General features: G+C 48.4%; 1 protein-coding gene across 6 annotated transcripts in view; it reads left to right on the top strand.

The window, feature by feature from the left end:
* Window positions 1-12,345, top strand: part of NWD1 (NACHT and WD repeat domain containing 1) — a 73,834-nt gene that overhangs the window by 14,934 nt on the left and 46,555 nt on the right. For all 6 annotated transcript variants that reach the window (XM_053219695.1, XM_053219690.1, XM_053219692.1 and 3 more), the window contains one exon: window positions 5,255-6,527. In XM_053219695.1, the coding sequence (XP_053075670.1) occupies window positions 5,255-6,527 (1,273 nt within the window). The remainder of the gene's footprint in view (window positions 1-5,254; window positions 6,528-12,345) is intronic.

Below are 12,345 nucleotides of genomic sequence, written 5' to 3'. Positions count from 1 at the left end.
CGTTTTTACAAGCCATTTCCCAGCTGTTTGCTGTCAGCAAGAAACAGGTTTTATTATCATTCATGGGTCAGATGTGTCCATTTACAGCACCACGACTATTAAGCATGTCAATTTCTCGTACTAAAAATATTAAAAACATGAACCCATTTTATCCACATATTAAATATATGGATTTAGGGGCGCCCGGGTGGCTCAGTCGGTTAAGCGTCCGACTTCGGCTCAGGTCACGATCTCACGGTCCGTGGGTTCGAGCCCCACGTCGGGCTCTGTGCTGATGGCTCGGAGCCTGGAGCCTGATTCCGATTCTGTGTCTCCCTCTCTCTCTGCCCCTCCCCTGCTCATGCTCTGTCTCTCTCTCTCTCAAAAATAAATAAAACATTAAAAAATTTAAATATGTGAAATTATATTATGAACGTATTAAATATATTGATTTGTTTAAATATATTGAATATAGTAACTTATGTTAACAGTATTTTAATTTTACTAAAATATATTGATGACAATATATTATATTAATTCTAGCAATGACATGTCCATTTTTAAAAATAAACTTTTTTTTAAGTTTATTTATTTATTTCGAAAGAGAGAGAGAGAGTCAGGTAGGGGCAGAGAGAGAGGAGGAAAGAGAACCCCAGGCAGCCTCCATGCTGTCAGTGCAGATACCCCCATGCAGGGCTCAAACCCACGAGCCGAGATCGTGACCTGAGCTGAGATCAAGGGTTGGACACTTAACCAACTGAGCCATGCAGGCGCCCCTTGAAAATAAACTTTTAATATGGGTGTAATTTTAGATTTTCAGGAAAATTACAGTGTTATAAAGCTACAAAAATAGTACAGAGTCTCTGCATGTTCTTCACACAGATAAGTTAACATCTTATGTGACCACAGTACATTTGCAGGAACTAAGAAGTTAACATCGGTACATGACGATTAGCTAGTCTCCAGACTTTATGTAGATTTCCTCAGTTTTCCCATCAATGTTTTTCTGTCCCAGGATCCCGTCCAGGGACACGTGTCACATGTCAGTTTCCTCTGGACTGTGACAGTTTCTCAGCCTTTCCTTGTTTTTGATGACTTTGACCATTGTGAGGAGCGCTGGCCGCATCTTTTGCAGAATGCCCCTCAATCTGGGCTTGTCTGGTGTTTTCTCGTGGTTAGATGGGGGCTATAGGTTTCTGGAAGGAAACCTATCCCCCTATCCCATCATATCAGGGGTACCTGACGCCCACCTGACATCACAGGTGATGCTAACCTGATACTTTAGTTAAGACTAGTAATGACGTATCAATTTTGAATACGCCATTTATGTGAATAATAATGTTAATGGCTACTGTTTATTGAGCACTTACTGTGTGGCTATCGCTTGCTTTATGACTCAAAGACAAATACGCTAATTGCTTTCATAGAGATATCTGCCATTGGGACTGTAATCAGCGTCTGGGGTCTCTGCTTCGGGGTGGGCCCGGACTTGCAGTTCAGCCTTGTCCTTTCCCAGCTGTATTGACTTCTAGCAGGTTCGCAGCCTCAGTTTCCTCATCTGTAAAATGGAACTAGTCAGAGGTAGTACATTACAGAGCTGTGGTGGGGATCTTGTCCCCTGGTCTCGCCCCAGCCATGATCTCATTCAGTCAAACCTAGCCCATTAAGAATTTCCACTTGAGGGGTGGGTGCCTGGGCGGCTCAGTCGGTTAAGCATCCAACTCTCGGTTTTCAGCTCAGGTCATGATCTCGTAGCTCATGAGATGGAGCCCTGCATCTGGCTCTGTGCTCACAGCTCAGAGCCTGCTTGGGATTCTCTCTCTCCCTCTCTCTCTTCCTTTCCCCCCACTTGTGCTCTCCCTCCCTTCAAAATAAATAAACATTAAAAAAATTTTCTAAGGAATCTCCGCTTGAAAGAATAAATAGAAACTCCTTGAAAGTAGCAGAAAGCACAAATGCATGTTCGCGCCAGCATCTTCCCAGCATATTTCCAGGCACCTTGCGCAGCTTTCCTCTTTCCATCTTTTTTATTTTGAAGTAGAGAGCCACAGGAAGTTGCAAAAAAAAAAAAAAGCAGGAAGTAGCTCCCTGGATCCTTTACCCAGTTTCCCCCAAAGTTAACACCTTGCAAAACTAAGGTACAATATGACGACCAAGAAGTGGACATTTTGACAACCAGAAAAAGCATCACTTTTACAGATGTGCATTTATGCGTGTGCACGTGTGCACATGTCTTTTGTCCTAAGAAATTGTATCACCTGTGTAGCTTTGAGTACCTGCCCCAGTCAATACGCAGGACTGTTTCCTCCCTCTAGTGCAAAGGTCCCTCCCACTACCCTTTGATTTATTGTTACTTGTTTAAGCTGATTTATTAGTTTTTAAGTGTTTATTTATTTATTTATTTATTTATTTTTTCAACGTTTATTTATTTTTGGGACAGAGAGAGACAGAGCATGAACGGGGGAGGGGCAGAGAGAGAGGGAGACACAGAATGGGAAACAGGTTCCAGGCTCTGAGCCATCAGCCCAGAGCCCGACGCGGGGCTCGAACTCACGGACCGCGAGATCGTGACCTGGCTGAAGTCGGACGCTTAACCGACTGCGCCACCCAGGCGCCCCAAGTGTTTATTTATTTTTGAGAGAGAGACAGAGACAGGGACAGAGAGAGAGGGAGACGCAGAATCCGAAGCAGGCTCCAGGCTCTGAGCTGTCAGCACAGAGATGATGTGGGGCTCGAACTCATGAGCCGTGAGATCGTGACCCACGCCGAAATCAAGAGTCGGACTCTCACCCGACTGAGCCACCCGTCTCCGCCACTACCCCTTCTAGAATCACACTCGCCCCTCCCCTCAACCCCCAGCCCCTGGCAACCGCTAATCCATCTCTCTCTCTATAATTGGTCACTTCATCGGTGTTAGAGAATGGGATCACACAGTCCACAGCCTGTTGAGATTGGCTTTGTTGCTTTAGCATAAGGTGCTCCGCTTTCCAATTATTTCATAGAAATTCCTGACAACAGCCTCATCAAGAGTAAGCTAGTGCATCCATGTTACAGGAGAGATGCCGTGAGTTGACCAAGGTCACACAGCCCACAGGTGGCAGAGCAGACGGTCTGGGATTGACTCCTGCTGAAATGTGTCCCAGAAGGATCCCATTTCCGGACTGGTAGTTGCCTTTGCCCCTGACCTCCATTCACAGGGCTGAGGGGAGAGGGGTGTGGTGTCCCTCCAAGGAGGACTTTTGAGTGGCTCTTGTCTCTCTGGCTCTGAGACTGCGTCCTGTCTCCAAGGGCCTGACTCACTCAGCTGCAGAGACCTGGGAGCCTCTGCTGAGCCCAAGGCGGCTTAAAAAATAACTCCTCGGGTCTGGGTGCAGTTTCAAAACAACGGCCTCCAAGGAGAAATCAGTGTCTGCTCTTGGCTCTGGAAAATACGGGTCATGGGGCAGCTGCTGCTGCGAGCTCTGGGACCGGGGTCGGCAAACCATGGCCCAAAGGCAAAATTTGGCCCGCCCACTTGTTTTTGTAAATAAAGTTTTATTGGAACACACTCAACTTAGTTTCTGCATGTCGTCGTGGCTGTTTTCACATTACAACAGCAGAGCTGAATCGTCGCAGTAGAGGCCATCCGACCTGTGAAGCCTAAAATATTTACTCTCTGACCCTTTACAGGAAAGTATGCTGACCTTTGCTCTCAGCCTCCCGGCTCATGAAAAACTTTCTCCCTGGCCTCCGTGGCTTTGCAGCAGCTTTCTGAAGCCTCAAATGCCCTGCCTGCCCCTCTCGGCCCAGGATAGACAGATATTCTCATTTGTCAGTCTATCCGTTACGTGTCCATTTTTTCACTAAGATTGGAATACCACTCCACAAAGGCAACGGAGACCTTTATGCATTTTCCTCACTGCGAGACACCCCAGCATGGAGAGTAGAGGCTGACACAAGTGGGAGCTCCCTAAATGTTTGTTGAATGAATGTGTGATGGAGGCACCCACAACTGACAACATTGGATTCTTTTGATTGACGTGAAAGTCACGTAGCACGAAATTAACCATTTTAAAGTGAACAATTCAGTGCCTTCATAATATTGTGCAAGCACTACCTCTGTCTAGTTCCAGAACATTTCCATCACCCCCAAAGAAACTCCGTATTCATTAACGATCACTCGCTATCCCCTTCCCCCAGCCCCCCGGCAACCACCAGTCTGCCTTCTGTCTCCAGGATTTGTCTGTTCTGGACGTGTCATATAAATGGGATTACACAACAGGTGGCCTTTTGCGTCTGGCTTCTGTCGCTCAACACGATGTTTTCAAGGTTCATCCGAATCAGTGGTTCATTCCTTTCCATGGCTGAGTAAGAGTCAATTGTATAGATGGATCACGCTCTGTTTATCCATTCATCAATTTGACGGGCCCTTGGGTGGTTTCCACCTTTTGGCCACTGTGAATAATATTGCTGTGAGCACGGGTGTACATGTGCCTGTTTGTCTGTGTTTTCAGCTCTTTTGGGTCTCTTTGTAAGAGTGGGATTCCTACAGAAACCCCATATTTAACTTTTTGAGTTTGATGGTATTGTTTTATAGTCGGGCCACTTGTCATATACGATCTCTGTGCTGCCTACACCAAGGTTTCTTTGATTAATAATGACTAACTCAGGGGCACCTGAGTGGCTCAGTCGGTTAAGTGTCTGACTTCAGCTCAGGTCACGATCTCACGGTTTGTGAGTTTGAGCCCCACATCGGGCTCTGTGCTGACAGCTCGGAGCCTGGAGTCTGCTTCCGATTCTGTGTCTCCCTCTCTCTGCCCCTCCCCTGCTCATGCCCTCTCTCTCTCTCTCAAAAATAAATAAACAACAACAACAAAAAAATAATGACTAAATCAGCACTATTCTTGGTGCGAGCCCCGGACCAGCAGTCTTAGCATCACCTGGGAGCTTTTTGGAAATGTGAGCTCGTGGGCCCCACCTGAACCTGCTGAATCAGAACTTCTGGAGGCAGACCCCAGCCGTATGGGTTTTTTGAGCCCCCGGGAGACTTTGGTAAACTATAGTCCTCTGGCCAAATTTGGCCCACTGCTTGTTTTTGTAAATAAAGTTTTATTGGAACACATTTGAGGGCATTCGTAACCATATTATCTATGGTTACGCCAGGTGACTCCGGCACACGTTAAGTGTGAGAATCAATATCCGTACCCCCTGAATATGTCTCTCAAGTGTCCCCACTCAGGCCAGCTGATCACACAATGATGACCATGCTCTCTTCCCATCTCCCCCACTTTTTCAGTCATCGAGTGGGAGATAGACCGGGGCCTGTTGAGCTTGACGGATGGAGACCGGGGGGCAACCATCTTCTTGAGAGAGATCCAAGACCTCAACAAACACATCCTGGAAGACTGCGCCCTCAAGATGGTGGACCGGCTCCCAGATGGCTGCCTGGACACAGACGCCCAGAACCTTCTCCGTGGCCTCAAAGGACGCATTGCCGACGTGCAGCCGGGAGTTCTCAGGGCTCACCACCTGCCGTGGAGCCGAGACCTGGTGAACCCTAAAAACAAGGCTCATGCTCGGTACCTGAAGGAGCTGGGGGAGCAGTTTGTGGCCAGGGCTAGCCACCAGGTCCTGGAGCACCTCCGGGAGCTGGAGGCGGGCAGGCAGGAGTTGGCGTGGCTCTATCAGGAGATCCGCCACCACCTGGGGCTGAGTGCCGAGGCCAATCAGACTTTCTGTGGGCGCCAGGAGCTCCTGGCCCAGCTGGGGCAGCAGCTCCAGCAGAGCGACAGCCACCCCCACTCTCCCCTCGTGCTCTTTGGGCCCCCAGGCATCGGAAAGACAGCTCTGATGTGCAAACTGGCGGAACAAATGCCAGGCCTGCTTGGCCGCAAGACGGTGACCGTCCTGCGGCTTCTGGGAGCGTCACAGATGAGCTCCGACGCCCGAGGCCTGCTCCAGAGCATCTGCGCCCAGGTGTGCCTGGCCTACGGGTTGCCCCTGCCCCCTGCCCAGGTCCTGGAGGCCCACGCCAGGGTGGTACAGTTTTTCCACACCCTCCTCCACACCGTCTCCTGCCGCAACTTCGAGTCCCTTGTGATCCTGTTGGATTCCATGGACGATGTGGATTCCATCTGCCGCGCCCGGAGGGTCCCCTGGCTGCCTCCCAAATGCCCCCCGAGGATCCACCTTATCCTCTCAGCCTGCTCAGGGCGCCAGGGGATTCTAGACACCGTGCGACAGACGCTGACGGACCCGGAAGCCTACTGGGAGGTGACACCCCTCTCCGGAAACCAAGGGCAAGAGATGATCCAGCTCCTGCTGGCCGCCTCGAGGAGGACGCTGAGCCCAGGGCAGAGGGAACTGCTCTGGGCCAGCCTCCCAGAGTGCGGGCACCCAGGGCGGCTGAGGCTGGCCTTCGAGGAGTCCCGGAAATGGGCCTCCTTCACCATACCTGCCCCCCTGGCCTCCACTGCCAAGGAAGCCATGCACCAACTGTGTGCCCGCCTGGAGCAGACACACGGGCAGGTCCTGGTGGCCCACGTGCTGGGCTACATCGCGTCTTCCCGGTAAGTCTCTGTTGTTTACGCCTTTGTTTAGTTATTGACACAGAAGGCATGGCTTCTGATGGCTTAGAGCAGAGATTTGCTCCCTCACAGTTCCGGAGGCCAGAGTGTGAAGTCCAGGCGTCAGCAGGGCCGCGCTCCCTCTGAGGGCGCCAGGGGAGAATCCGTTCTGGGCTCTCCTCTTAGTTCCTGGTGTTGCCAGCAACCCGTGGCCTGTAGACACATCGTGCCAACCTCTGCCTCCGCCTTCTCGGGGCCTCCTCCCTGGGTGTCTTTCTGTGTGACTTTTCCTCTTCCTGTAAGGACACCACTCACGGGCTCAGGGCCCACTCTGATCTCGTATGACCGCACTGTATGTTCATTCCTTCTCTACAGACTGTTTTCAAATAAGGTCCCGTTCACGGGCTCTAGGTGGGCATGAACTTGGGGATACTATTCAACCCAGCGCAATTCATGTATTAAAATGTTCACAGGTTTTGGGGGTTTTTTTAAGTTTATTTATTTTGAGAGAGAGAGAGAGAGAGAGAGAGAGAGAGAGAGAGAGAGAGAGAGAGAAAGAGCATATGCATACACACGAGTGAGGGAGGGAGGGGCAGAGAGAAAGAGGGAAAGAGAGAATCCCAAGCAGGCTCTGTGCTCCCAGCATAGACCCCAATGTGGGGCTCGAACTCAACCAACTGTGAGATCATGACTTGAGCCGAAACCAAGAGTCGGACACTCAACCGATGGAGCCACTGAGGGGCCCCTGAAGTTCACTCTTGTAACGTGTACAAGAGTTCAGTGGCATTTAGGACATTCACAGTGTGGTGCAACCACTATCCATCTCCAGAACATTCCCACCACCCCAAAGGGAAACCCCACCCCCATTAGCAGTCACTCCCCAGCCCCAGCCCCTGGCAGCCACCTGCCTGCTTCCTGTCTCCATGGATCTGCCTATGGTATTTCTTTTGTACAGTTTTTACTTTGAAATACGTTGAAATTATAGACTAGTAGAGGAATTCCCATAGTACAAAACAATGCAAAAAATGCCCACACATCAGGGTTTCTCAGTCTTGGCACTGCTGATATTTGGGGCTGCATCATCGGTATGTGGGGGCCATCCTATACACCATAGGAAGCTGCGCAGCATTCCTGGCCTTGACCTTGGATACTAGTAGTGCCCCCCAGCTGTGACAACCAAAAATGTCTCAGAGTATTGCCAAGAGTCCCCTGCAGGCAGAATAGGCCCTAGTTGAGAACTACTGCTGTATGCCCTTCCCCCAGAATCACAGATTTGCCACATCAGCTTTCTCTCTCCCTGTCTCCCTTCCTCTCTTCCTCTAGCTTATTATCTATCATCTATCTGTCTATCTGTCCATGTGTCTATCTGTCCATGTGTCTATCTATCTATCCATCCATGTGTCTATCTATCTATCTATCTATCATCTATCTATCTGTCCATGTGTCTATCTGTCCGTGTGTCTGTCTGTCTATCTATCTATCTATCTATCTATCTATCTATCTATCTATCCGTCCATGTGTCTATCTATCTATCTATCTATCTATCTACCTACCTATCTATCCATGCATCTATCTATCTATCCATCTGTGTGTCTATCTATCTATCTATCCATCCATCCAGGCATCTATCATCTATCTATCTATCCATGCGTCTATCTATCCATCCGTCCATGTGTCTATCTATCTATCTATCTATCTATCTATCTATCCATCCATCCATCCATGTATCTATCTATCCATGCAATGCATCTATCTATCTATCTATCTATCTATCCATCCGTCCTTGTATCTATCTATCTATCTATCTATCCATCCATGTGTCATCTATCTACCTACCTATCTATCCATGCATCTATCTATCTATCTATCCATCTGTGTGTCTATCTATCTATCTATCTATCTATCCATCCATCCAGGCATCTATCATCTATCTATCTATCTATCCATGCGTCTATCTATCCATCCGTCCACGTGTCTATCTATCCGTCCATGTGTCTGTCTATCTATCCGTCCATGTGTCTATCTATCTATCTGTCCATGTGTCTATCTATCTATCTATCTATCCATCCGTCCTTGTATCTATCTATCTATCTATCTATCTATCCATCCATGTGTCATCTATCTATCTATCTACCTACCTATCTATCCATGCATCTATCTATCTATCTATCTATCCATCTGTGTGTCTATCTATCTATCTATCTATCTATCCATCCATCCAGGCATCTATCATCTATCTATCTATCTATCTATCTATCTATCCATGCGTCTATCTATCTATCCATCCGTCCATGTGTCTATCTATCCGTCCATGTGTCTATCTATCTATCTATCTATCCATCCGTCCATGCGTCTATCATCTATCTATCCGTCCATGCGTCTTTCTATCCGTCCATGTATCTATCTATCATCTATCTATCCGTCCATGTGTCTGTCTATCTATCCGTCCATGTGTCTATCTATCTGCCCATGTGTCTATCTATCTATCTATCCATCCGTCCATGTATCTATCTATCTATCCGTCCATGTGTCATCTATCTACCTACCTATCTATCCATGCATCTATCTATCTATCTATCTATCCATCTGTGTGTCTATCTATCTATCTATCTATCCATCCATCCAGGCATCTATCATCTATCTATCTATCCATGCGTCTATCTATCTATCCATCCGTCCATGTGTCTATCTATCTATCTATCTATCTATCTATCTATCTATCCATCCATGTATCTATCTATCCATGCAATGCATCTATCTATCTATCTATCTATCTATCCATGCATCTATCTATCTATCTATGCATCTATCTATCTATCTATCCGTACGTCTATCATCTACCTATCTATCTATCTATCTATCTATCCCTCCATGCATCTATCTATCTATCCATCCCTCGTGTGTCTATCTATCTATCCATGTGTCTATCTCCCTATCTATCTATCTATCTATCCATGTGTCTATCTCCCTATCTATCTATCTATCTATCTATCTATCTATCTATCTATCTACCTATTATATCTACCTATCTATCTATCTCAGTATCTAACTCAGTATCTATCTCCGTATCTATCTATCTCTGTATCTATCTATCTACACACATATACACCCACACACACACAGAGTTTTTTTCCCTGAGCCATTTGAGTATTCATTACAGGCATAATATCCCTTTACCCTTAAATATTTCACGTATTTCTTAAGAACAAGGACAGCCAGAACCCCACGTCACCACAGGACAATTACAAGATTCAGGAAGTGTATCATAGATGCAATTATATTATTTAATACACAGTTTATAATGAAAATTTGCCAACTGTCTAAAAAATGTCCTCTATAGCTCCTCCCCACCACCTTGTCCCCAATCCAGGATCCTAACCAGGATCCTGTGTCGCACTTAGTCGTCAAGATTCTTTGGTCTCCTTTAATTTGGAACATTCCACCATCAGTCTTTGTCCTTTTGAAGAGTCCAGGCCAGTTGTTTTGTAGATCAGCGCTCCTCCACCCTCAACGGGGGATAGGCACCTCGGTCCTTGTTTTCGCAGAAAGAATTTGATTCAGCAGGTCTGGGGTGGAGCCTGGAATCCTGTGTTTCTCCCTGGCAACGCTGAAGCTGCTGGTCCCGGGACCACACCTGAGCTGGGGCAGTTTGTAGCGTGTTCCTCCACCTGGCTTGGTCTGATGTTTCCTCGTGATTACATTCAGGTTCAACCTGAGAGATACTCAGCCCTTCTTGGGCACGGATTATCTTTCCCATTGTAAATTTGCAAGCTCCTCTCTGTATTTAATAAGCAATACATGGGGAGATCTCCGAAAGACCTTTTGACAGCCCAATGCTCTGAGGGATTGACTACCAGCATGCATCTACCCTTAATTCCAAGCTTGTGGCATGGGAATCCACAAGGAAGCAAAGAGGAAAATCCAATTCAGTGTGTTTATAGAGTTTGAAGGACGGAATGCTTAAAGGCGGAAAGTCTCAGGGCTGCACGCTGTGATGTCATGATGGTCAAGAGCAGGACAGAGGAGTATGTCTGTCACACGCACCCAGCAGCCAGACTCCAGCCCCCAGGAGAGTAGAACAGAGGCCAGCTGGCAGACACACAAGCAGAAAGCTTTGCCTTGGTGCAAACGGCCGTCGGAAACACTCAAGCCCACCGTCAGAGGTGCCGGACAGAGAGGTCTCCCCTCTTCAGTTTCCTGGGCGATTTTTTCTTCTAGACCTTTGTTTGCCCTTTGCCCCAAACCAGTCAAGATGGCAGTGATCAGACCAGTGAGGGTCTGTTTGTTTCTTTTCCAGGCACAGAATCCCACTCTTGCTAGTGTGTAAGAAATAGGGCTTTATAAGGCCACGGGAAGAGCTCAGGGAATCCAGGGCCACCCAATTTCCAACTCCAGTGGGGCAAATCCCAGCTTTCATGTCACACCCTAGATTTTGTGACTGGTGCTTGCCACCCTCCCCCCCCCCCCCCGCCCCAGCAGAGTGGAGGCTGGGCCTGCTTCTATAAGAATACAAAGACAGACTGGGGAATGTTCCAGAAATAAGTGGTGGGCCACCAAGCCAACCTGACACAGCAGTCTACACGGAGGAGGTGGGTTGTCATGGGAACCAGAAAGCCATGAGAGACAGAACGGACCTCTGGGTCTTCTCTGCCCATTGGCTTCTGTTCTGGACTCTTCCTTTGTCCTTCTCCCCCCTACCCCGTCCCCACCCCAGAACTTTCGCTTGCCTCAAGCTTCCATTGGCATCATTAGCTCCCATCTTAGAGAACTGGCAGCATCATACTGGCTCCTTCTGGAGTCCTGATTCCAAATCTGGGGAGACAGAAATAATCGGCCTGCTTGGCCCCACGTCTGGCCTAATTAGCAAAGCCCCGTGGGGTGTAGGACCTGCCGTCCCAGGGGCAGGAGGTTTATGGAGGGAGGGTGCCTGCCGGGGCTGTGATTTTGGGACCTCTCACTGCATGAAAACAGGCCAGTGTGCTGTGATGGTTGAGAGCCTGGCCCTTGGAGCAGAGCTGAGTCCTTCTAGACCAGTGGAGATTCTGGGGAGATTCTGCCCCCAGGGGACACTGGCCCATGTGCAGGGACATTTCTGGTTGTCATAACTTGGTGGGGGGAGCTACTGGCATCGAGTGAGTGGAGACCAGGGATGCCACTCAGCACCCTGCAGTGCACAGGACGGTCCCCACCGCAGACGATGATGGAGCCCCCAGTGTCGGCAGTGACAGGGCGAGAAACCCTGCCTTAGCATGAGAGAGACCCTGTCTGCTATCTGTTTCCATCTGTCTCTCTTTTTTTTAATGTTTTTTTTTTTTTTTTAGAGGGAGAAAGAGAGAGAGAGCAGGAGAGGGGTAGAGGGAGAGTGAGAGAGAGAATCCCATGCAGGCTCCACGCTGTCAACCCAGAGCCCAATGTGGGACTCGATCCCACGACCATAAGATCACGACCTAAGCTGAAATCAATAGTCAGATGCTCAACTGACTGAGCCACCCAGGCTCCCCTCCAGCCACCTATCTATCTTCCTATCTATCTATCTATCTATCTATCATCTCTCGTTCTCTTTTTCTATATATATGTATGTACATATATATAAACTCCTCTCAGAGCACCTGAGTGGCTCAGTCAGCTAAGCATCCGACTCTTGATTTCGTTGGTTTGGGCTCAGGTCATGATCTCGAGGTTTGTGAGTTGGAGCCCCTCATCAAGCTCTGCGGAGCCTGCTTGGGATTCTCGCTCTCCCTCTCTCTGCCCCTCCCCCACTTGTTCTCTCTCTCCCTCTCTCTCTCTCTCAAAATAAACAAACTTAAAAACCAATCTCCTC

Source organism: Acinonyx jubatus, chromosome A2 (genome assembly GCF_027475565.1).
Source record: "Acinonyx jubatus isolate Ajub_Pintada_27869175 chromosome A2, VMU_Ajub_asm_v1.0, whole genome shotgun sequence".
Lineage (NCBI taxonomy): Eukaryota > Metazoa > Chordata > Mammalia > Carnivora > Felidae > Acinonyx > Acinonyx jubatus.
The sequence above is the reverse complement of the archived record's forward strand: the minus strand, read 5'-3'. Positions and strand labels throughout refer to the sequence as shown.